This window comes from Pholcus phalangioides, unplaced genomic scaffold (genome assembly GCF_987345545.1).
Source record: "Pholcus phalangioides strain wild (caught in Gottingen) unplaced genomic scaffold, Ppha-v1.0 ptg000042l_1, whole genome shotgun sequence".
Taxonomy (NCBI): Eukaryota; Metazoa; Arthropoda; class Arachnida; order Araneae; family Pholcidae; genus Pholcus; species Pholcus phalangioides.
In genome coordinates this window covers 8,442,597-8,465,151 of record NW_028301628.1, presented here as the reverse complement: position 1 = coordinate 8,465,151, position 22,555 = coordinate 8,442,597, and the positions used below count along the sequence as shown (strand labels likewise).

The following is a 22,555-nucleotide window of genomic DNA, read 5'->3' as shown; positions in this document are numbered from 1 at the left end:
GCACTTAATCAATGTCCCGATTAAACATCCTTGTATAAATTGTATTCAGGGATAAAACTCATCCTGATTTCATGCATTCGTATGCCAAACTTGCCGTAAGGGTGCACTTTTTTTTTTAATGATGGGTATAGGCAGTGCTCGCGACTGGAAAAAGTTTGAAGCCCTCTGTTTTAGAGTATAACTTTGCATATTTCCGCATAACAATGTGAAGAGAGTTCCCCCCCCCCCACACAAGCACTCTTTTTATTAGCTTGATTTCCCGCAATATTGGCAATTTCACTTTGACAAATTGACCATTGGCATCGTTTTTGGCAATAAATACTTCGGCCAATTTTTCGTTGATATCAGCAACTATTGACAATTTGATTTGTGTACCTTTGGCATCATTTTAGACAATGATTGAGGATTTCCTGTAATTTCTCCTATTTTTCTCGAGGAAATGGTCAGCCTGTTTTTCAAAAGCATATTTTTAGATTTTTTATCTCATAAATGAATATTTCTGTGTCGGTTTTCAGATCATAAAATTTCTAGCTCCTACTTATCACCGTGTTAACAATTTTTCATTGGCTCAAAAGTTGCCATTTTTAGAATCTAAACACAAATATAAAATAAACTGTTACATTCTTTTTGTTCACAATAAATAAGCAATTAAACTTTTTTTTACAACTATTTTGACAATTGCAGAATTTTTACAACTTTGAATTCAATTTACTTTCCGCAATTTGTGAACCAAGCACTCAGTTATTAGCGACAAAGCTTCAAAGTCAAAGCTCTCCGTTAACATTGCATTTAAAAATATGCAATTTTAGGAATGTTAGGAATATTTCGTATTTCTTCTGTTTTTCAACATTTTTTGAAAAATCGGACCAAGTTGGAGTTTCAAATTCAAACAGCAGTTTTTGGATCCCATAGAAAAAAAGACTAGACTTTCATATTTGCAAGATGTGGATGTAACTGTCTTTACAGGAGACATTTTCCACAAACATACATGGTTTCAGGACATTCGTGTCAGTTACACTCATATGAGGAAAAGACTTTAAAATTCGCATGTGCCTCTAGATGCGAAATCTTTGAAGCATTTATTACACGCGTTTGAGCATGAGTATACTTTAGAGAAATTTGTTGTTTCCTCGGCTTCTACAATACTTGCCCAAATTTTTAAAAAGAAAATAACGGATTATTGCCTCAAATACAGGATGATTATCATTAAAGTTCCCGTACCCTGAGTAGCTTTTCCACAAAAACAGCTTATCCGAATACAGGCAAATTTTTGATATCTATTAGACCATGGGTGAGATTTATGAAATAAAAAATAGTTCAATTTTCGACCACCAGGTGAAAAGGTGGTGCATTTTATTGCATTTTAGAGGATTCACATTACATTTCCATCGTCATTGGCGTATGACCATGGGAAAATATGCCTTAAATTCTGATGGGGGTTGGGGTTCTAACTCCTTCCCCTCCACAAAGCTGAGATTATAGTTGCAGGAAAAAACGTAAAAGTTGTTTGTTGGTAAATTTGATACATACCGAAAATATTATCAATTTTACCAGCGATTATGCATAACACCCTAGTGTAATTAGTGAATTTGATAAATATGACAAAAATTACAAATGAGTCTAGTATGTGTGATGGATATAAATTCTAGGGAAATTTATCACATTTACCAACGATGCTTAGGTACTATTCATAATCGCGGGAAAAGTGGTTAATTTAGAGAAGTTTATCGAACTTATAAAAATACTTGGTAACAATGTATAATAACCGTATTTACCATAACAGTTAAACCGAGGAGTGTAGTCTTAAGAGATAGAGAGAGAAAAAAGGGGGGTGGAAGATTTCTCTCCCGTTCCATCAGCCAAAATATGTTGTCGAATATAAAGCGTGTCTGGCTTCACACACTTCTACTAAAAGTGACAAAACGCCTCCCAGTCAAATAACCTCATCCGGAGGGAGGGAGGTTGCCACCGAACATTACACAAACTTACCGAGAGAGAGAGAAACAAAATTTCACTTTCGAGTTGGATCACGCCAAAAGCGAAACGAGTCAATTGGCGCATTTTCTTCCTCCACTCTAGAAACCAGCCAGAAAAATGGCGTGAAATACGGACTGGAATTAATTTTTTTTCAATTATGAAGTTTAAAATATATTTGAGGGGGGGGGGGTAGAAAAATTGTTCTGTGTTTGTATTGACGATTAAATTTAATTTTTTTCCCCTTGAAAATCACGAATTTCGTATTTGATTACAAGCTGCATATTCTGAAATATTTCGGGACCAATAAAAAGTTAGGACTTAATGAAAGAAATTGTCTGAGAAGTAATGGAAATTCACCCTCGATGAACCAAAAAAATACGAAAAATAATTGACAAAAATACTAATTCCAGCACCCATGGAAATACAGAATAAATGAGACAAATCATTCAAGAACTGAAGAAAATACAGAAAAAAATGAAAGAAATACTTTTAGAACAGATAAAATATTCAGAATAAATGGAAGAAATAATTCCGAAGTATCGATCAAAATTTAGAAAAAAAAGAAAGGAGCTCTTTTTCAGAGAATCGATGAAAATTCGGAATACATGGGAGAGAAATAACTCCAGAATTGATGAAAATACAGGAAAAAAAGAAAAGAAATATATAGATAGAACAGATAAAACAATCAGAAAAATGAAAGAGACACTTTTAGGATAGATGAAACATTCAGAATAAATGGGAGTAATAATTACAGAATGGATTAAAATTCAGGATACATGGGAGAAATGATTCCAGAAGAAAATACAGAAAAAAGAAATGAAAGAAATAAATATAATTTCATAACCGATGAAAATTCAGAATATGAGGAAGAAATAATTCCAAAATTGATGAAAATTCAGAATATGAGGAAGAAATAATTCCAGAATTGATGAAAATTCAGAATAAATGAAAGAATTCCAGAATCAAATTCCAGAATTTATGAAAGTTCAGAATTTCAGAATCAAATTCCAGAATTTATGAAAGTTCAGAATTTCAGAATCAAATTCCAGAATTTATGAAAGTTCAGAATTTCAGAATCAAATTCCAGAATTTATGAAAGTTCAGAATTTCAGAATCAAATTCCAGAATTTATGAAAGTTCAGAATTTCAGAATTGATGAAAATTCAAAATTTATTAAATAATACGAATTATTAAAATCCAGAATTATTTCTTTCCTTTCAAGATGAAAATGCAGAATTCCAGAATGAATGAATGTTCAGACTTTTTCGTGAAGGAAACAATTCCGAAATTAATACAAATTCAAAATTTATGAATGAAATATTTCCAGAATTGATGAAAATTCAGAATAATTATGAATGAAATGGACGGGGCATCCCAAAACCCGGGTTGCGACCGTTTCTGATGCACCCCCCCCCCTCCCCCCAAGGACGTCTCAGCCGAAATACAGTGAATTCTATATTAAATGAAAGAATTCGAACTTGTCTTTTTAATTTTTTGGGATTTTCTGGAATTTTTCTCACGGTTACCATCATCGGAAGAATTTCGTTCTCGTTTCGTGCCAAATAGAAGAAAACCAGCCAAATTTGGCGTCTGAAGTATGTTTCTATTTTTTTTCTTCTTCTTCCCTTTTCCTCAATATGATCACCTCACGAGCAGACCATACTTAGCAGTTCGTAAAAGATCACATCCCACGAGCAGTCGCGATTTTTCGGACCTCCTGTAAACTTCTTGTTGGAATCGTAAAAAGAAAAACGTCTCTTTTTTAGACTTCAATACCGCCGTCGGAATTTTTCTGAGTGTGTTTGTGTGCATGTTTTATCGAATAATAAGAAATATATATTTTCTCCGTCTTTTTTTTTCTACGCGACGAATCATATGGATTAATTCATTGAAGATTTTATTGAAGAAAAATGAAGAAATATAGGAAAAATTAGGGAAAACAAAAGTGATTTTGAATTTTTGGAAGTGATATTGAGGAAAATTAATTTCAAATCTGTGCATTTGGTTTTTTTTCCCCCCAACTCTTTGTATGAAACTCTCGGTGGATTGTAGTTAATTAGTTTTTTTTAAAGGATTAATTTTGAACGGTCACACGATGCGTTCGGAAGCGTTGTTATTTGTCGCGACGGTTCTGGTGCTCGGTGTCGCGCTAAAGGATGTGTACGCCACTGGATCTGCTATAGAAGCGGTCAATTCAAAGAGGATTCGACCGCCACTCATCGAAGAAGATAACAGGAGGAAACTTCAAAAACAGACACGTAAGTTATTTAGAACTATTTGCATTCAATATTTTATTTGAACGGTATTATTAAAAATACAGTGCCTTGGAATACATTTTTTTTGATACATCAGTAGTTCTTAACGTTTTTCTTGGGCTACAGCCCATAGTGAACTCAATTTACATTATTCAGAATCACCAGTGAAGCTCAATTTAAATTCTCACGCGCGTTAGAAAATTGTGATATGGAGTGATATGGAATAGTCGTTAAAATTCAATACCGGGTATCTCCGCCTTCAGATATAGCCCCCCCCCCAAAGTGAACAGTTATAAAAAAAACTCAAAAATGTTCCCATGATGCTATATAGTCAGTGTCACTCGATTATCACCATCATCACGGCTGCTATTGGAGAATATTTGTTCTTCTACTACCAGATATATTTACTCAGACAAGTTTTCAAAAGTATTTATCTGTTATCAGAAATGTGCTCAATAAATTGAAACTAAGCACAATTTGCATCACAAGGAGTATATTTTCTTGTGCCGTGCTCATTTCTAGCAAGCGATTCTCTCCGGTTAGATGGAACGATGATTTTTCCACAGATGGCGTGTCGGGTGCAATATGGAATACTGTAAGTATTATCTGAGTTGGACTGGAATATCTCTTCACGATGAAAAGTTAAGTAGGATAGAAGACGAAAGGTCTATAGAACTAATGTGTTTCGCTGTTCTCTATGGACTCACTTTGACTGTTTTGCGGCAGAATAGGAATATTGCATTTGTGACCCTGGTAAATAGACTACGACACCACTGCATCATCAACTACAAAAACAAACTATGAAATTTCCAATGTCAAGACGAATTAGATCTTGTTTTTTGATCAATTCGAATTAGTTTTACCCGACGAAAATGTAATTTTTTCCTTAGATAAAACATTTATTTTTAAACACGATAAACTTGTCAATGCAAAGACAAGAATCCAAACTTTATAGAAATGCAGGAGTTTTTTCTATTATGTTTCAAATTGGAATAATCGAAAAAAATAAAAGTGGTATTTCATATATTACCCGAACACTTCCTATCCTCTTCGCTCCGGCGGTACACATGTACATCGGACAATATTGTTGTTACCGCCGTTTCGTGGAAGGGGAGAGGGGCTTTATGCAGTGCCGTCTTAACGTTGTGCCCCCCCCCCTTCCCAGGCAAAAAAATATTCTATATTTTGCTGGAAGCAACAGCTTACGTATTAACTTATTGTCGAAATAATGGTACCAGATATCATCGTGTACGACCAACAATTGACATCAGGCTCAGGACCATGCTTGGATGGGCCCATATGTTAAGATGCTCCTAGTTCTATGCAGGGAATTTAGCAGCATCATGGCAACCTACTTGGCTGGGAGTACCTGTATAAAAATTTACATACAGTACTTATTCACGAAAAAAATAGCATCAAATATCATTATCATGGGGCCCTTTGATACGCACTTAAGACCCCGATCCAGCTGGGCGCATGTGTTAAGACGACCCTTGCTTTATGGGCAGTTCTGCTTCATTCTGAAAGTAGTTACACTTTTTTCATCGTAATTTCACTTGAAGCTTCATCTCTTTGCATATGAATTTTTTTTTCGTAACACTTTGTAGGGGGGGGGGCCCTTAACAGCCTGCCATGGCTACCCTTCAATTTCATTTTCACCTGTGGCTCCTTTGATGTATCAGGTATATCAGTATCTTTGGACCGCAAGGGCACCATATGGCCCCAGGTTGAGAAACACTGGTCTAGAGCAAGGATAATGAACGTTTAATTTCTGGTGTGATATGACAACCAATGAGAGTTAGTTTCGTGTGAAGAAATTTTATTCTAAAATAAAAACACGCTCGTGATGAAATTCAACCCTCTCTTATTGCAGTTATCATGGAAATTACAAAAAAATTTATTTTTGTTTTGGCTTCCCGAGTGTCGAGACGTAAACAGATTTTTATTTGATGAATTACAGTCAGTTTTTTTTGGCAACGTTATTCAGAAAAAAGAGAGTGAGTTTTGCTCGTAAAATATATGTATTTATACACACCCTAGATTCCAGATTTTTGAGTGATAAGTGAGTGAGTGCACTGTCGGCAAACGAATCCAAGTAGTACGTGGACGGGACATCCATCAAAAAGCGAGTTCGCGCGTTATACCGACGATTTCTGTCAAAAGACGCTAAAAAAGAAATTATAAGAATTTCTCAGCATCACACTTTACGTCCGTCCTGTATTTTATCATCTACCTACCCCTACCCCCCCACCCCAACTTCCTCTTCCTGCGTAATAACAGGTAAACGCCCGTGAACGCACACACACACACACACACGTCGGTCACTTACCTAATTTACACCCGTCTATAAGAGATATATTAAGAAAAAAAAACCACTTTTTTTCTCTAGGGACGTGTTACGTCCGGAAATCGGACCGACGACGACTGCGACGGCGTCTCATTTCCAGTCCATTCTCATCACTTGGCACGTCTCGGACAATGTGTGTGTGTGTTCTGGAATCTTTTTCTTTTTTCCTATAAAAGAATCCGTTCAATAAATTCACAGAAAATGGAAGGTCACAGTGTGTATATATATATATATATATATATATATATATATAGTATTCACATAAAAGCTTGAAATTATATGTATTTCCGCGTAGCACCCGTCACGTCCCCTCTTGGTGACCGAAATCTGCTGATAAACTATGCCTCCTTTTCTCAGCGCGCACTCAGTCACATACATTCTCTTTTTTTGAATCTTTATCCTCGTTGCGCGGGTTTTTATTTTTTATTTTATTTCTTCGGCTATCTTTCAGAAAAATGTTGAGAGATTTTTGCATTTAATAAAAAAAAATTTCACTGAAATGCGCTGAATTCTTTATAAATCCGCGAATGTATTTGTATCTATTCGATCAACTTCTTGAACTGGATATTTCAATTTTCTTTTTCCCAAGCGATGGCATTCACAACAAAAAAGAGCATTCGAGTCCACTGTCCTTCCTACAAGGAGATACAGGTTATACAGTCATCTCTCCGTATTCGCGGGAGTTACGTTCCGGGAGTTACAGCGAACACGGAAAATCCGCGAATAACCCAAACCCTGAAATTTTGTTCTCTTTAGGCATCTCATTTTTACAGTATCTGTGTGGAAGAAGTAGAAGTTGTGGGGGGGGGGGGTGGGAGTTCAAGGTGATGCTTTCTGGAAAGAAGATGATGTTTTAGATGGCCTTTTCATCGTTTCTTCTAAATCCCAGCTAATTTGTTATCGGGCGCTGTTAGTACTTGGGTACACCGCGTGTTGTTGGTATCATTTTTGCCCGAGTGGCGTGGTGGTGGTAAAACGCTCGTCTACCACCGTAAAGGTTGCCGTCACGTTCCCACCTTCAAACCCGAAAAAGAGATATAGATAAGATATTTTCCCTAACGAGTTTGAGGCGAGCACCGACAGATGGCGCCTGCATTTCCAACCCTACTCATTAACTGTAGTAAATTGCAAAATAAAACGATATGTCCAGAGTTGGTGTTTGGTGAAGTAGTTAATTTGTTAGAGTATAGCAACGCGGGGCTTCCTTTACCAATTTTTCTACATGTGAAAAATGTATCGTAGACGGGTCTATTTCGTGATAACAGTCCATTGCCGATTAAAACTTACGAAGCCTTTGTTATGTTGCTCATAATGAACTTATCTTCCAATTCCCAGGATTTGCAGATTAAATAATGACGGCCTTAGTGGGAAAGTTATGCAATACGTAACTTGCCTACCTTTTTTATCGCACCCACAGAAAAACTGCATTTTCTATATGAGAGACATGTGGGTCCAGGCCTGTATAGTAGCAGGTGTAGCTTACAGCAACAGCTCGTCGGATCGAATTTTACGTTCTTATTTCTTGATAAGCAGACTCATTGATGCCTCGTAATAACGGGAAACCGCGGCAATGAAGCGGATACTGCGGTAATTTTGACCGTCCAAAACCTTTTATACACTGTCAAGTTTTTATCAACGAGGCTTGCTTGAATTTTTATTCTTTACTGAAATCAAGAATTAAGATTTACATATTTTAATATGTCTCATGGATTATACAGTCGACGCTCGTTATAACGACACCCCATGTTATAGCGATAATTCCATTACAACGACCGATGGGATAAGTCCCAAATGTTTTCAGAATGTTTGAAGAACTATCATATATATGTTTTACTTTCGGTGTAACGACCCTCCCAATATAACGTCTGTTTTCGGTGAGACGAGGGGGGTGTCGTTATATCGAGCGTTGACTACATTATCATAATTCAGTCAACTTGTAATAGCCTTCTATTTCCCGTGATTGGACTTTTTTTTTCAGCAATTTTAGCGATTTTAGTTGTCACTTTTACAAACTTCTGAAAATTTAATTAGATATAGTTAGCAGCTTTTTTTTACTAGCTTTTGAAAATTATCTTTGGCTATAATTAGGAACTTTACTTGCCTTTGATAATGTTTTTGTCGATATTTTACGATGTCTCTGGTGGATCCCGATTTCCCGTATTTTTATCGAGGAGATCAGCTTAGGTATAGATAATACGTTCAGCCTAGGTATAGATAATACGTTCAGCCTAGGTATAGATAATACGTTCAGCCTAGGTATAGATAATACGTTCAGCCTGGTATAAATAATACTGCGGCTGTTCTACCGGAACAGCTTTCACGGGACGGATGCAACACTTTGGCTGGCCGCACTTAGGCCGCGGGCCGGAGGATGTGCACCCCTGACTTGGTGGGGGAAAACTCTCAAATTCAATTCGCCACTAATTAACGTCTTTTTATGACAATGATGATGCTGTCAGAATTTTAATGAAATTAAAAAGATCCTGAATGAAACTAGAATTTTCGTATTTTCTGGAGATATTCAGAATTCTTTGGCAATTCTTTTGGCTTCTTCTCAACTATCGCTAGAATCATGGAAAAGTTATCAATCGCGGGAAAATGATCAGTATTGCAAGTCAAAGTGCAATTCAGAAAAACGTGTACTACGTGCGACAAATATGTGAGATAAATATGTTTATTTATGACTATAGTTAATTCGATAATTTTAGAGAGTCATAATTATCATAATATAATTTGTAGACCATGAAAATGATCTTAATTCGTGATTTCAAAAATTCAACTCAGCCTTGAACAGTTGAAAAACTGGACATTTTACACAAAAGTTGAGCCTGCGAAAATTACAGGAATATCCCTTAAAATACATGTCATCTGGCCCTAAAGAACATTTCTGGCCCGTGGACTAAAAAACTTGTGCATTCCTGGTCAATGCGAGCTGATCTACCCACTAAAAAGTCTCGCCAAAGAGGGAAACAGGCCCACAACGGTACAAATATTAAATCATTACACTTCACTCACTTCACTTCTCAAATATAGATGGCACTCAGACTGTTAGGCATAACTCACTAGGTAGTAATTGCCCTTGGCAAATAGACATGAGTTGTGCTCGGTTTAAAAGAAATAAAGAAAGCACTCCTGGTTATGACTATGGAAATCGATCGATAAATCCACTTTTTAACGTTATAACCAAGTTTCATCATACAGTAGAACAGTAAAGTCTCAATAATCTGAGTTAAACCGGACCCATACCACCTCGGATTACTGAAAACTCGTATTATCAGAGAATCGATGAAAAACGACTCTAAAAAAATGTCTCCCTTATACGTACTGATATTTCATGGTAAATATTTGGTAAGAAGTGTTTAGAAAATACAAGTTCCGTCACAGCGTTGGAGCCTTTTGAGGAGGTATAGAATCCTATACCTCCTCTAAGGTTAGAGCCCCGTCAGTCTTTCAATTATGTTTTGCCTGTATTTACATGGGCCCTTCCAAGTAGACCATGGCATAGCGTTAAAATAGAAGTTTTTCTTATTTGATGAAAAAATAATTGCTCTGATATGTTTTCTCTGGACACCTACCTATTCCTGTTTAATTTCGCTCTTCTTGTTCTTGATTCGCCGGTTTAATCCATTATGGTTATGGCTGCCAAGATCATGAGCTCCTTGTGCTCCAGTAGTGGTGCTTCGTGTGCGTTTCAATTTTTTTTAATTGTTTTTCATACTACAAATTCACAATAGAAGTGTTATGCCCCCCCCCTCCACATCTTGGATCCGGGACCCCTCTATAGTGAAGTTATGGTGTAAAAAAAAAACGAAACACTGAGTTTTGTCCCGGGCGATCCCTGTCAATCTCACCCTTTTGGAGGCCCATGAGAAAGCTGAAAAATTCTGACCCGGGGGACTCATCGGAACTTCTGCATAGGGATCAAGACTCCCTTCAGTCCTTGTCCCATTCAAACTGAAATTACTCACATACAGTCGAATCCCGTTTTAACGAATACCGTTATAGCGAAAATCGCGTTTTCACGAACACTTTTCTAATCCCCAAGATAAGTTTTCATAGGAACAACGCAGAAACCTGGAATTCCTTTATAATGAAATTTCGTTATAGCGAAGTGATTTCTCCGGTCCCTTGAAGTTTGATATAACGGGATTCCACTGTATTTAGGAAAAATGAAAAAAAAAGCTAGTGAAAAAAAAAACAGAAAGATATAAATCTCTTGAGAAATTTTGAAAACATTCCAGCACCTCGGATTATCCGGAACCTCGAATCATCGAGAATCTTTTGAATGGGTTTCCAGCCGGTGTTCCTTGACAGATATTTTTGGGGTTCCGTGTGGTCAAATGACACGGAATCCGGAGAGCTTTCGAAGAAGGAAACTTTCACTCAGGGCCATCTTAACGCATGAATCCCATCCGGCCACTGTACGGGGATCTCATTTGCATTAAAGGCTTCCACGTTAAGATCTGGAACAATGATTCGTGACAATAAATACGTGAATTAAGAGTTAGTAACTAAGCCCTCTTTCATTTCGCCCTGGGAGGGGGGTTATGATGCTGTTGAGGCGGCAGTAGGGAGAAATGTTTTTCAGCTACAAATATTCAAAAATTTGTTTGAGTTCCGTATGGCAGCCTCAATATTATGAAGGGTTCCGTAGAACAGCCTTATACCTGCCGAGGGTTCCGACGTTGGGGGAAACCCCCTGCTCTACTGTACTTCAATTTTATGAGCACTTCCATAAGTCAGTTAGAAAAAGGAAGAGGAAGGAATTTCCATTGCGAAACATCGACGAGGAATAATTCAGATATTATTCGACGTCACTCGTTGCCAAGAAAATGATGGAAATTAAGCCTTCACTTTGTTTTCGTTTTTTCTTACTATTTCCCAGAGGTTTTTCAAGACACCGCCACACATCCATCATTTTTACTTTTACAAATCTTATTAACCTTCGTTCTTTTTTTTTTGGTAGAGAATTAATAAATAATATATTAATAGTAATAATATTACTACACGTGATGGAAAGAGGAGGGGGGGGGGGAGAATATATATATATATATAACAGATATCTCTTGCCTTTTTTTTTCTTCTTATTTTACGAAATTTCATCGGTGTGGACTGAATTAATATGAATGTCAAACCTGTTTTTGACCCCGGCCAATAGTTCCGTCCTTCGCTGACATTTTTATTTCCGATAACTAGTGTGAAAAAAAACAGTATTGCGTATATCATGCACATGCTCAACCGATGACCCGCGGGGCCAAATGTAGCCCTCGGAGTGATCTGATGTGGGCCACGTAGTCAAATTTAATTTTTGAAAAAATGAAGTAAGCGGCTCATAAAAACAAATCTCAACCCTTTTCGACCTGGGCATTCATTTTTTGGAATTTCCAAAACCTTTTTTTTTTGCATTTTTGATACTCAAAAAATGCATTAAAAACAAATATCATCAAATTTTAAAATTTTTCGAACCTTAAATTTATTTATATATATATTTTTTGTGAAGAATAATTCACTTCGTTCAAATTTGTTCAGCCAAGATTACGCAAAGCATATTCATATTCACATAAAACTTTTTTCCAGAATTTTATTGCTAAAAAAAAAAATTTTAGGTAATAAATCACACTCTTCCCGGAGACACTTTCTCCTGGAAGCCATCTTAAAACCACCCCTGGAAATTCAACTTGAAGTGCTGCTGCCCTCTGATGAAATAATCCCCAAAGTTCATAATCATCATATTTCTAACTCAAAACTTACCCAAAATTTGAACGTAGATAATACAATTTTGACCAAAAGGTAACATTTCTACAAATTTTCTTTCAAAACGGAACATTTTAAAAATTTAAATGTAGATAACTCCCTCTTTAATGTTGATCAAAAAAACATAATATTTAAATTTTTGATTTTTTTTTTTTTTAGTTGACTATTCTGTTTTCCATACTAATCTTTACTAGCATTTACCAGAATGGGTCATTTTTTGATTGACTCCTTGGTAAATTTTTTCTTTTTGTACTGTTATATGATAACAATAAATTTGATTTATATAATATATAAAAAAAAAAAAAAAAAAAAAAAAAAAAAAATATTCTTATAATACTCCCTTATGCCACCTATTGGGCTATTTTCCCACTTTCATAAAGCAGTCCATTATGGATTCCCAACTTCGAGGCGTGAATGCTAGCCGATCTCCCCGTTAAAAAGTCTCGCCACAGAGAGCAACATGCATACAACGGTAAAATTACTCAATCATCACACTTCACGTATAGTTAGGAAAAATTGATGGCAGATTGCAACACTACACATAACAAGCATTGACAGCAACAAACTTCACGGAAGGTTCACTGCACGTACACGCACATTCCAACGTGTACTAATTCGTTAGAAGTTCCACAGAAGAATATGAATGTATGGTACATGTGTGGTTTAAAATAGTAGTCAATTCCGGGTGGGGGGGAAGGGTTTTTTAATTTGCTGCATATTTGGCAAAAGTGGAAAAGTTCCCTTTTGAAAATAAGTTCCTCATATAATGATGAAAATGATTTTCCTGCATCATATAAGTGAATACAGGATCCCCCCTCTAACGGGGGGAGGGGAAGAGAAGGGCGCGAATCACAAAGATTATGCATAGTCATATCCTATACCAATAATACAATTTTGTCACTGAACGGGGGAGGGGTGATTGCTCCTATCGCCCTTCTTCCGTATCGCCATTGCACTGCAGTCTTTTCATCGTCAGGGCCGGAACTGGAGGGGGGGGGGTAGGAGGGACAAAATTTAGGGCAAATTAGGCGGCAAAGTAATGTTTGCCCTGGGCGGTGAAAATCCTAGTTAACGGCCTTGTCATCATTTATCGACAATATTGCGGTAGATATTGCGGCCTCTAACGCTGTCATCATTTAGAAATGAATACAAAAGCGTATTGATCCAAACTCTTTGAAAAATGTTCGCAAATAACTTTCATAAGATCTTTTTCAATTTTAATTGTTTTGTGTGAAATAATTAACAAATAAGTTTAATTTTAATTTTTTTCTCGAAGAGATTTTGATGGGATGTTATTATTATTTTTAAATAAAAATAATTTTTTAGCCTGGAAACTGAAAAATCTTTGGGGTGAGAGACATCATCTTTTTTTTTTCACGATTTTGGATGATAGGCATGGAGGGGAGCATCTCCCCCCTCCCCCCGCGTCAAAGGTGGAGCCCACTGATCTAATGTATATATGAGTTGTCATCATTAATCATCATGCCCCCCCCCCTCCTCAGCCCAGACTTTCACGTCTATCTCAGCATATCATTGATAGGGTTTTTAAGATTTCGATTAATAAATTCACTTGAGTTAGCCAATTATCAAGATTGCTCTTTTATGAATCACAGAAAGGTGATTTTTTCTATGATCGAATGCATCAATAGAGGAATAGTAACAAAAGCATGGCTTACTCAGTTTAGAGAACAACACTCCGCCGCTAAAGGGGTCATATCTTTTCTCTTCCAACAGTGATCCTTTAACGAAGTTTGCCTGTATTTCTCCTATTTGTTTTTTCCCCTCTTGTTCATTTTTTCAACTTTTATGATGTAAAATTTTGATAAAAGATCTTTTACAAAACTTTGATTGTGTAATCCCGGTTTATGACATTTCACAAACTATACTAACGATGTGAAAGGCAATTGAATTAATTCTCCTTACATAACGGAATACCCCAGCTTCATCCGATATCATGTTCGAGAATCGTTGATATCCGTTTATGTGGGTCCGACTGTATGTGTGCAATAAATAAATTAAAACAGTCGCAGAAATATGTTTTTTTCTCGTACCATTCATTTTGAATTACCCTGTATATTTCTGTTAATTGGTTATATTGAACCGTATTCCGCGAGTGTGCATGGTAGTGATACTTTCTTTTGAAGTTTAAGCTGGGATGAAGTGTCTGTGCATGTGGAAGACACCGTGTGATGCGCGCGCTTTCGGCTTGTCTAGCACAGCGCTATTTTTCTTGCTTGATGATGTCCCCGACTTGCTATAAATACTAGCGATGTTTCGTCATTCGTTTTGAACGCGACAAACGAGAAGACCGAAAAAGAAAAGAAAAAGAAAATTTTCTTTTAAATCTTTTTCTTTCTCATACCATGATGTGTGTGTGCTCTTTCTTGGTGAGCGCCTCTAGGGCCCGTAACATCGCCCCTTTCATCACCTGGCCACCGTCACTCCTTTCCCTCTATTATTATTTTCTGCAACCAGAGAGAGCAAGAGATCCCCACCCTTGTGTACACGATCAAGAGTGAGTGAAAAAATAAGAAGAAAGACGGGGGCTATCCATAAACGTATGCAAAACGAACCCTTCGTGTGACGTTAGGTTTTATACATCATAGATATTATTTATACGTTAATTTCGCAAATAAAGCATCCAAATCTCGCAAAAGAAAAAATTGCATTTATTTGCAAAAGTAAAGAAATAAAAATTTCAAGTTAAGAATTTTGCACTCATTCACATATAAAAAATTTTCACCAAAAATTTTAAGCTCATCCGAAAAAAAAAAATCAAATAAAAAAATGCCACATTCATTCGGAAAAAATATTTTTTCAAATCAAAAAAAATTAGCATTAATTCACCAAAAATATTTTTCAGATGAAAAATTTTACATTCATTCGAAAAATATTTTTCAAATTAAAAATTTTTTATTTATTCGCAAAAAATATTTTTGAAACGAAAAATTCTGTGCTCATTTTCGCAAAAACAAAATGAACTAACGGCACGAATTTTTTAAAATAATTTGATTACGAGGACAAGCGTCAAAATACTCTACCTTAGTTGATAGTTCTGGAAAATATTCAAGTGCCCAACAAAATCGCTGCTTATTTTCACTTCGAAAAGTGTAAATTATCAAGATTTCGAGGAAAAGTTATAAAAATCAGATTTCCACATTACGCTATTGAGTTTCTGTTTTTTAGTCAGATACACAAAAGAAAAAATCCGCACACAAGTGCATGATAAAAAATATTTTGCTTTCATTCAAAAGTCACTGTGTTGTTGAAAGGTTTTTTTTTTTGTGATAATTACACTCTCCACTGTTCCGAGAATACTTTCGATCGGCCTTTTTCTTTCATATTGGCTTTTATTCAGTTCATCCCAAAGAGACTCTACCACATATATGCCCGACCCAGGACTCGCGGACTCAATGTGCCCCCCCCCCCCCGGAGTCATCGGCCTGCGACCTCACACCTAGTTTTTTAAAAACGCATTAAGTGGCACACATTTACAGATAACTAAAGTGACCCGCGGCACATTTAAAGATCACTTAAGTGATCTCCGCTGCAATTCCACGTCGCTTAAGTGATCCGCAGAATATTTACAGACCACTGAGTGATAAAGGTCCCGAGATCTTAAGTGGCCCGTGGTACAGTTCAACGTGGAGTGGACCTCACTCTCCTAAAGGCTGAGTACTCTTGCTCTATCAGATTGAGATCAGGAACATGCCTGAGAACTTTTTTCCCACACCTTAGAAACAAAGTGGGTTTCATTCTTTTACATCCAGGTATGCTTCGGCATTCGTTGTTACAGGCAGTGGGACCCATTGTCCCGTGTAATTGTTATTTGAATTTTCCTGCAATTAGTAAGTGTTACAGCAGGCCCACCTCTTCAGCTAGTTGCTCGCGAACCCTACAGTGTATTATATACATGCGCAACGCATAGCCCAAGGGGTAATTGTGGACATCGAAATCATTTGATATGGCCCGTGACCTCAAACCTGATTGTAAAAATAAACTAGGTTTCATATTTCCAGATCACTTAAGTGATCCGCGGTGCTGTTCGAGATCACTTGTCTCACCTTAATTGATCCGCGGAGTATGTTCCACGGCCCAGTTCCAGATCACTCAAGTGTCCTGCGATACATTTCCAAAAAATGTAATTGACCCGCGGCGTATTTGCAGATCACCGCGGCACATTTCCAGAGAACTTAATTGACTCATATCATATTTTCCGGCACAGTTCCAGCGCAACTGAGTGACTTGCGGCCCAGTTGCAGGTAACTCTAGTGACCTGCGACACAGATGCAGATCAATTAACCGGTGGCATATTTTCCCTCTTTAGGACAGAGTGGGATCCATGTTCTGGTTTGGTGGTGGTGGTATATTACGGTGCTCCTGACTCGGAAAAGATCAAAAAGTGGTGCTCACATGGAACCGTTCAAAAGTGATCGAACGTTTTGTCCAATCAAACTCTTCATGCTAGAGCCGATTGATTGCGTTGCCGATTTATCATTGAGCATATTTCGGATACGAGTGCTCTTCTTTTGCTTATGGGCAGACACAATGTTTACGAGAGGCTCAAGAAAAATTGTAGATCCTTTGGATTATACAGTTTGAGCTTATAAATGCGAAGCGTTAAACTGAATCTTGGTGTGGTCGGACATCGACACCAACCATGACAATAATGTACTGCTTCTGATGTTACAATTCGAAATTGTAATTGATAATTATTGATCATTATTTTTGATAATCAATCGCAATAATACTGTTCCGAGTTATAACTGAAACATTAATCAGGATTAATAAATCCTTAGTTGATGAGTATCGTGAATAATTAATCATAATCAAATTAAATTAGCAAAAATGTTGGGACCTTTTTCTCTTTTCTTTTTCTATTCATGTGACTAAATAGAAAGCTAAATCGAAATTAAGGTCAGTTTATTTGTCTCATGGCCAAAGTCAGGTCTGGTCAGTTCATGACTCGGCTAGGCAAATCAGTCAAGTCTTAATAGAAACTTCAGAAATTGATCATGGCGTGTGTACTGATAATCAATGAATGTGTAAAAATGTGTGCCCGACTTCCGCATGGGCAGAGTTATAACCCATTATGTATGGTCCCCGTACGGCCTTTACTCCCACCCCTCGACACATCTCCTCGGATTCGCTCTGGGCCAAGCTGTCCCCTTCAAGTCGAATGAGTGCCATGATGCCACCAACCCTGCCCCTTCTTTTTATGATCATGTGACTAAGTCTCCGGACAAAAGCAAAAACTTCGACGTTGTGTATCTTGATTTCCAGAAGGCATTCGATCGGATCCAACATGGTAAACTTTTGAAGCGTTCGCATGAGATTGGGACTGGAGGCAACTTCTTGAATTGGATAGAATTATGATTGAGAGATAGGTCTGAACGGGTATTTTTCTTATTGGACAGATGTCAAAAGTGGAGTCCTTCAAGGAGACGTGTCCTTATACCCATACTTTTTTACCTTTTTATCGAAAAAGTCGATCAGGGTATCGATAAGTTTGTTAGAAAATTTGCAGACGACGTAAAGCGAATGGGGGGGGGGGGTGTAGTGGGGAATCCAAGCGATAGGGAGTTGCTCCAGATGAACTTGAATATATTTGCAGCATGGGCTGATGAATAGAGCATGAACTTCAGTGTCGATAAGCGCATGGTCGCTCATTTTGTTTCAAACAACCCACGTTTCACTGATGAGTTGAGTGGTATTACTATCCCTTATGCAACTAGGGTCACCGATTTGGTAATTCTCATTGAGGAGTTTCTTAGGTTTCTGAACATTATTCAGCCGTGGTCAAAAAAATATTATTATTAAATATTCAGCCGTATATTAAATTATTCAGCCGTACGAATATAGAATGCCCGGTTTCATTCTTGAAAAGTATCTTCGCCGTTCTCCTTATTAGTCATTCTTTCACTTTTCCGTGGCTTAGTTCGTCGTGGACTGGAGTATGCAGTAAGGCTTCGGAGACCATACCTACAGACTTGGTTTGGTGGGGGGGGTGAAGAAGAGTCGCGCGCGCCTTTATTGGCAAAAGGGGATTGGGCTTATGAAGAGAGAGATTCGATTTAGAGATTACTTTTTGATTATATTGGATCTGAGTATGTTTACATTGAAAGAACGCAGGTGTCGGGGGGGGGGGGGGGAGGTATGATTGAAGTTTTTAAAGTTTTCAACGGGCTGGGATAGAATGGACTATGAAATACTAATGCACCGTCAGTCTAGTGTTGCGACAAGGGGACACCAATATCGATTACTAAGGGACTACAGGTGGTGTCGAGGGGGAATTTTTCTCTAAGAGTATTGTTTATATTGACAGCACCGCGGGGGATTGCGCCCGCGGTGCTGTCCTGAATTGTCGAGCGGTGATGTGCCGGATTGGGGGTTTGGGTGTGGGGGTGTGGATGTTGGTCCCGGCCGGCTTGAGTTTTTTTCCGGCACGCCCACGATCTCACGATCAATGAGCTTATATCGCAAAAGCGACAGAGCCTGGGGGTGCTCGGTTCTATACTATACTATACTATTGTTTATAAATGTAACAGCTTATTCCCGGATGTTGCGAATTATACCACAATTGACACGTTTTACCCCTAAATGCTCAATTTTTTTTCCGGCTGATAATTTTTTTTCATGATTCATTACACGTATTAAAAGCTGAGAAAAAGTAGTTTAAAAAGAGCTATTTCTAATTTTACTGCTTATACAGGGCCTTAAGGAGGACTTACAGAGCCCATCTCTCAAAAATCACATATGAAATAAAAATGTATTAAAGTAAAATTTTTACCTTTCAAACTACCTTCTTCGTGACTCAAACTATAGTACGAAAAAAAATTCGAGTTGCAAAGTTCAACGTAAAAAAAACAAGAAATGCAAACAAACAATTTTAACAAATTAGCGAAACCACAGCCACACATGCTCCGCAACAAACAGATTTGCCATCGTTAATTGGGACAGCTACCAGCATATTCAAATTATGAAATGGGAAGAAAATGACCTTATCTTAAAATGTAAAAGTGATTCTGAATTTTTATCTTCAAGCTGGCTGCAGTGATGAACGTTTAAAGAACCCTTTGCACGTATGCAAGGCTACGCATTTTAAGGGTTAGAAAGGAATACTACGTTTATAAGGAAATGAATCTAGGAGCTATCCATACTTTTTTAAGAAAACCGCAATTTTTTATGGGCAGTGTATTTTATTTGATCATAATCACGTTTTTTATTAGTTATGTTTTGTGTGTATTTAGTTTTCTCGGGACAATTGCTCTCATTTTGAATTGCTGTACTTGAGTTATACATTGAAACCTCGCTACAACGATGCTCGATATAACGATAAATCCCTCCAGAACAATGTACTGTATATTTTTTTTCAAATCTTGTTTGGAATTGCCTATAATCTAATGTTAAACTCTTTTCGATACAGTGACATCATTTACTACGATGAATCCCTCTATAACGATATTTTTTAGAAGATTTTTGAAATCACCGTGAAAAAAAAAGATATTTTTTATATTTTGCTAAAAAATTTTTTGAATTTAGTTTTATTTTCGTCACTTGTTTCCATTCTTCTGAAGGCGTCTAATAACATAGATATTTTGCACTGAAAGACAGCCGAAAGCTAAAGGAAGCTATTCGTATTGCTACTTTCTGTATAAAGACACAAAAGTGGAATGCGATAAACTTCATTACAGGGGCAATGCATCCAAAGTGAAAATAAACTAATCAATTATACAATTTATTGCGGTGAATAAATACGAAAAGCGCATTGTATGGTGGTATTAACAATGCCGATGTAGAAAAAAAGTGACAACAATATCATAAATTTGATCACACGTAAGAATACTATTGCCTCTCGATATAACGATAATCGCTCGAGGACAACGATATTTTTTCTTCGTTCGCAGAATATCGTTATATCGAGGTTTGACTGTATTTGATAACCATCGTTTTTTTATCAGCCACCTCGTTTGGCATCTTTTCTGTTGTGGACTCTGTGTGAAAAATGGATTATAATCACACGTACTATCCGAAATCATTTGCCATAATTTTAAAAACAATAAAAAAAAACCCCTAGAAAAAAATAGTGATTGATGAATGTCGCTCTATTCAATATGTCGCGGATCCCTGGGGAAATGACCGAAAAGGGGGGGGGGAGGGAGAAGAGTTAGTGGTGAAAGAAGATGAAGATGATGGAAAAAGTCTCGAGGGTAGGGAGATAAAACCCTCCTATTTCATAACTGGTTGAATAATGAATGACCATCTAGCATTTCTCGTATTTATCGCGCTTGTACAGAAAGTAAATTTGCTTCTGATAGGGGCGACTGACTGTAATAAAGTGTTCTTAAATGCGCTGTCGTTACCTTGGCTTATGATTTAGGTTCCGACGCCGACCATTTATGAGGTACCGCCGCCATCTCATCCACCCTTTACCTACGTGCGTGTGTGTGTGCCTCTCTCCTTTCGCCATCAAATATGTCCGAAAGATTTGTTTTATTTGTGCCGCTTGTCGATGATAATATATGACATATATAAGCAATGACTCATTCTCGGTGTGATTTGTTTTCTTTTTTGTTTTATCTTTTGACCATTAGCCCTTTTTTCTTCTTCTTTTGCTGGTGTTGTTTGTTTGCATTTGTTTGTTTGCTTGTTTGTTTGAAGGACTATTTTCCTCCCTTCATCTTCGGTGTCATTACATCTGTAGTAATTTAAATGGCGTGTGTCTTTCTTGTCTCGCCTCTCTTTCCACCCCACAATCTCTCTCTCTGTTACATATTATACTTCTGGAACGATTATTTCGTCATTTTCTTTCATTGTTTTAAAGGATCATTTTCTTGGATGACGAAATAAATTTCATGCCGATAGTTATTTTTTTTTTCATGATTAAAAAAAAAGAAAAAAGATCTTAAAATTTTTATGATATAAATTATTTACAAAAGTTATTATTTTTCTTTTGATTATCGATCATCGACTGTTATTAAAACTATGAGATTATATCGGTTCCTGTTTTGAGCCGCTCCTCCTCAATGGACTGGTCAACGGTCGGTTAACTATTATTATTAAAGCTGGAACTCGATTAAACCTTTCAACTGATTAATCGAAATTTTTAATCGATTAATCGACTGAATAATCAAATTTCAATCGAATATTTTTCGTAACCATATAATATTGATTGATGCTGTAAAAATATATTCCATTAATTTCACGCAACTATTCACCAGATGTGAACAATTATCCCATTTTTGATCACTCCTTCATGTGACTGAAAATTGCACAATTTTTTTGCACCAACATGCAGTCAGGCCCGCTCTCTCTCAATCGGATAACAGATAACCCTCTTAAACGGATATATATCCTCCCACACCAAAATTTCTCCCATAGAGACAATGTTAAATTTCCCCGCTTTGATATGATAATTTCAATGACTACTCCCCGCTTAATCGAATATTATATTTCACGCGTCAACTGTTAACACACATCAACCACTACACACATAATGCTTTTATCGAATCAAACATTTGAAGTTAATGGAAAATACGTTACACTAAGTTAAAATTAAAAAGAAAAATACATTTGAGAGTAGGCACTAGGCATTCAGGTTGTCTTCAATACGTAAATTTAATTATTTTATTTTTATTCTCTGTTGAGCCAATAGAGGGCGCTAACTTTCCTAATAAAAAGTCAGTATTGCGATTGATTATTGTAATTAAATATAATTTTCATTTCATTTTTTGTCATGTCTGATTAATTCGAGAAGCTTTATTAATATTGTTACTTTATCACTTTTCAATATACAAACTTCATTAATGTAAAATAGCGATTGAATTGTTCCCCGCATAGTCGGATATTGTGTGCTGGAATCGTTGATATCCGAAGTTTCAAAAAAACTTAAAGCTAATTTAGTATGTTTTCTTTGTAATTAACATGAATTTACAATAATTATTAACTTTTTTAAATAATATAAATTAATTAACTTAATTTAATTAAAACAATTAGTAATTATGATTTTTAGGAAATCTCGCGTATCATGTGACAAAAAAATGGAAGATGATTACTTTTTTTCTGTTTTTAGAAAAATTATTTTTGTTCTTTGTGATGGGAAAAAAAAATATCCATATCCAAAATCAGGATAAAATTTCCCAAAAATTTCATTTTTGAAAAAAGTTATAAAAAATTAAATTTCTTTGTAAACAAATGTAAAAGAAAAGACTACTGCTACTCA

General features: G+C 36.6%; 1 protein-coding gene across 2 annotated transcripts in view; it reads left to right on the top strand.

The window, feature by feature from the left end:
- The first annotated feature begins 3,643 nt into the window (after positions 1-3,643).
- The window catches only part of sog (chordin short gastrulation), a 138,856-nt gene continuing 119,944 nt past the window's right edge, over positions 3,644-22,555 (top strand). For both annotated transcript variants that reach the window (XM_089254566.1, XM_089254565.1), the window contains exon 1: positions 3,644-4,235. In XM_089254566.1, coding sequence (XP_089110692.1) covers positions 4,073-4,235 — 163 coding nt within the window. In that variant the 5' untranslated portion in view covers positions 3,644-4,072. The remainder of the gene's footprint in view (positions 4,236-22,555) is intronic.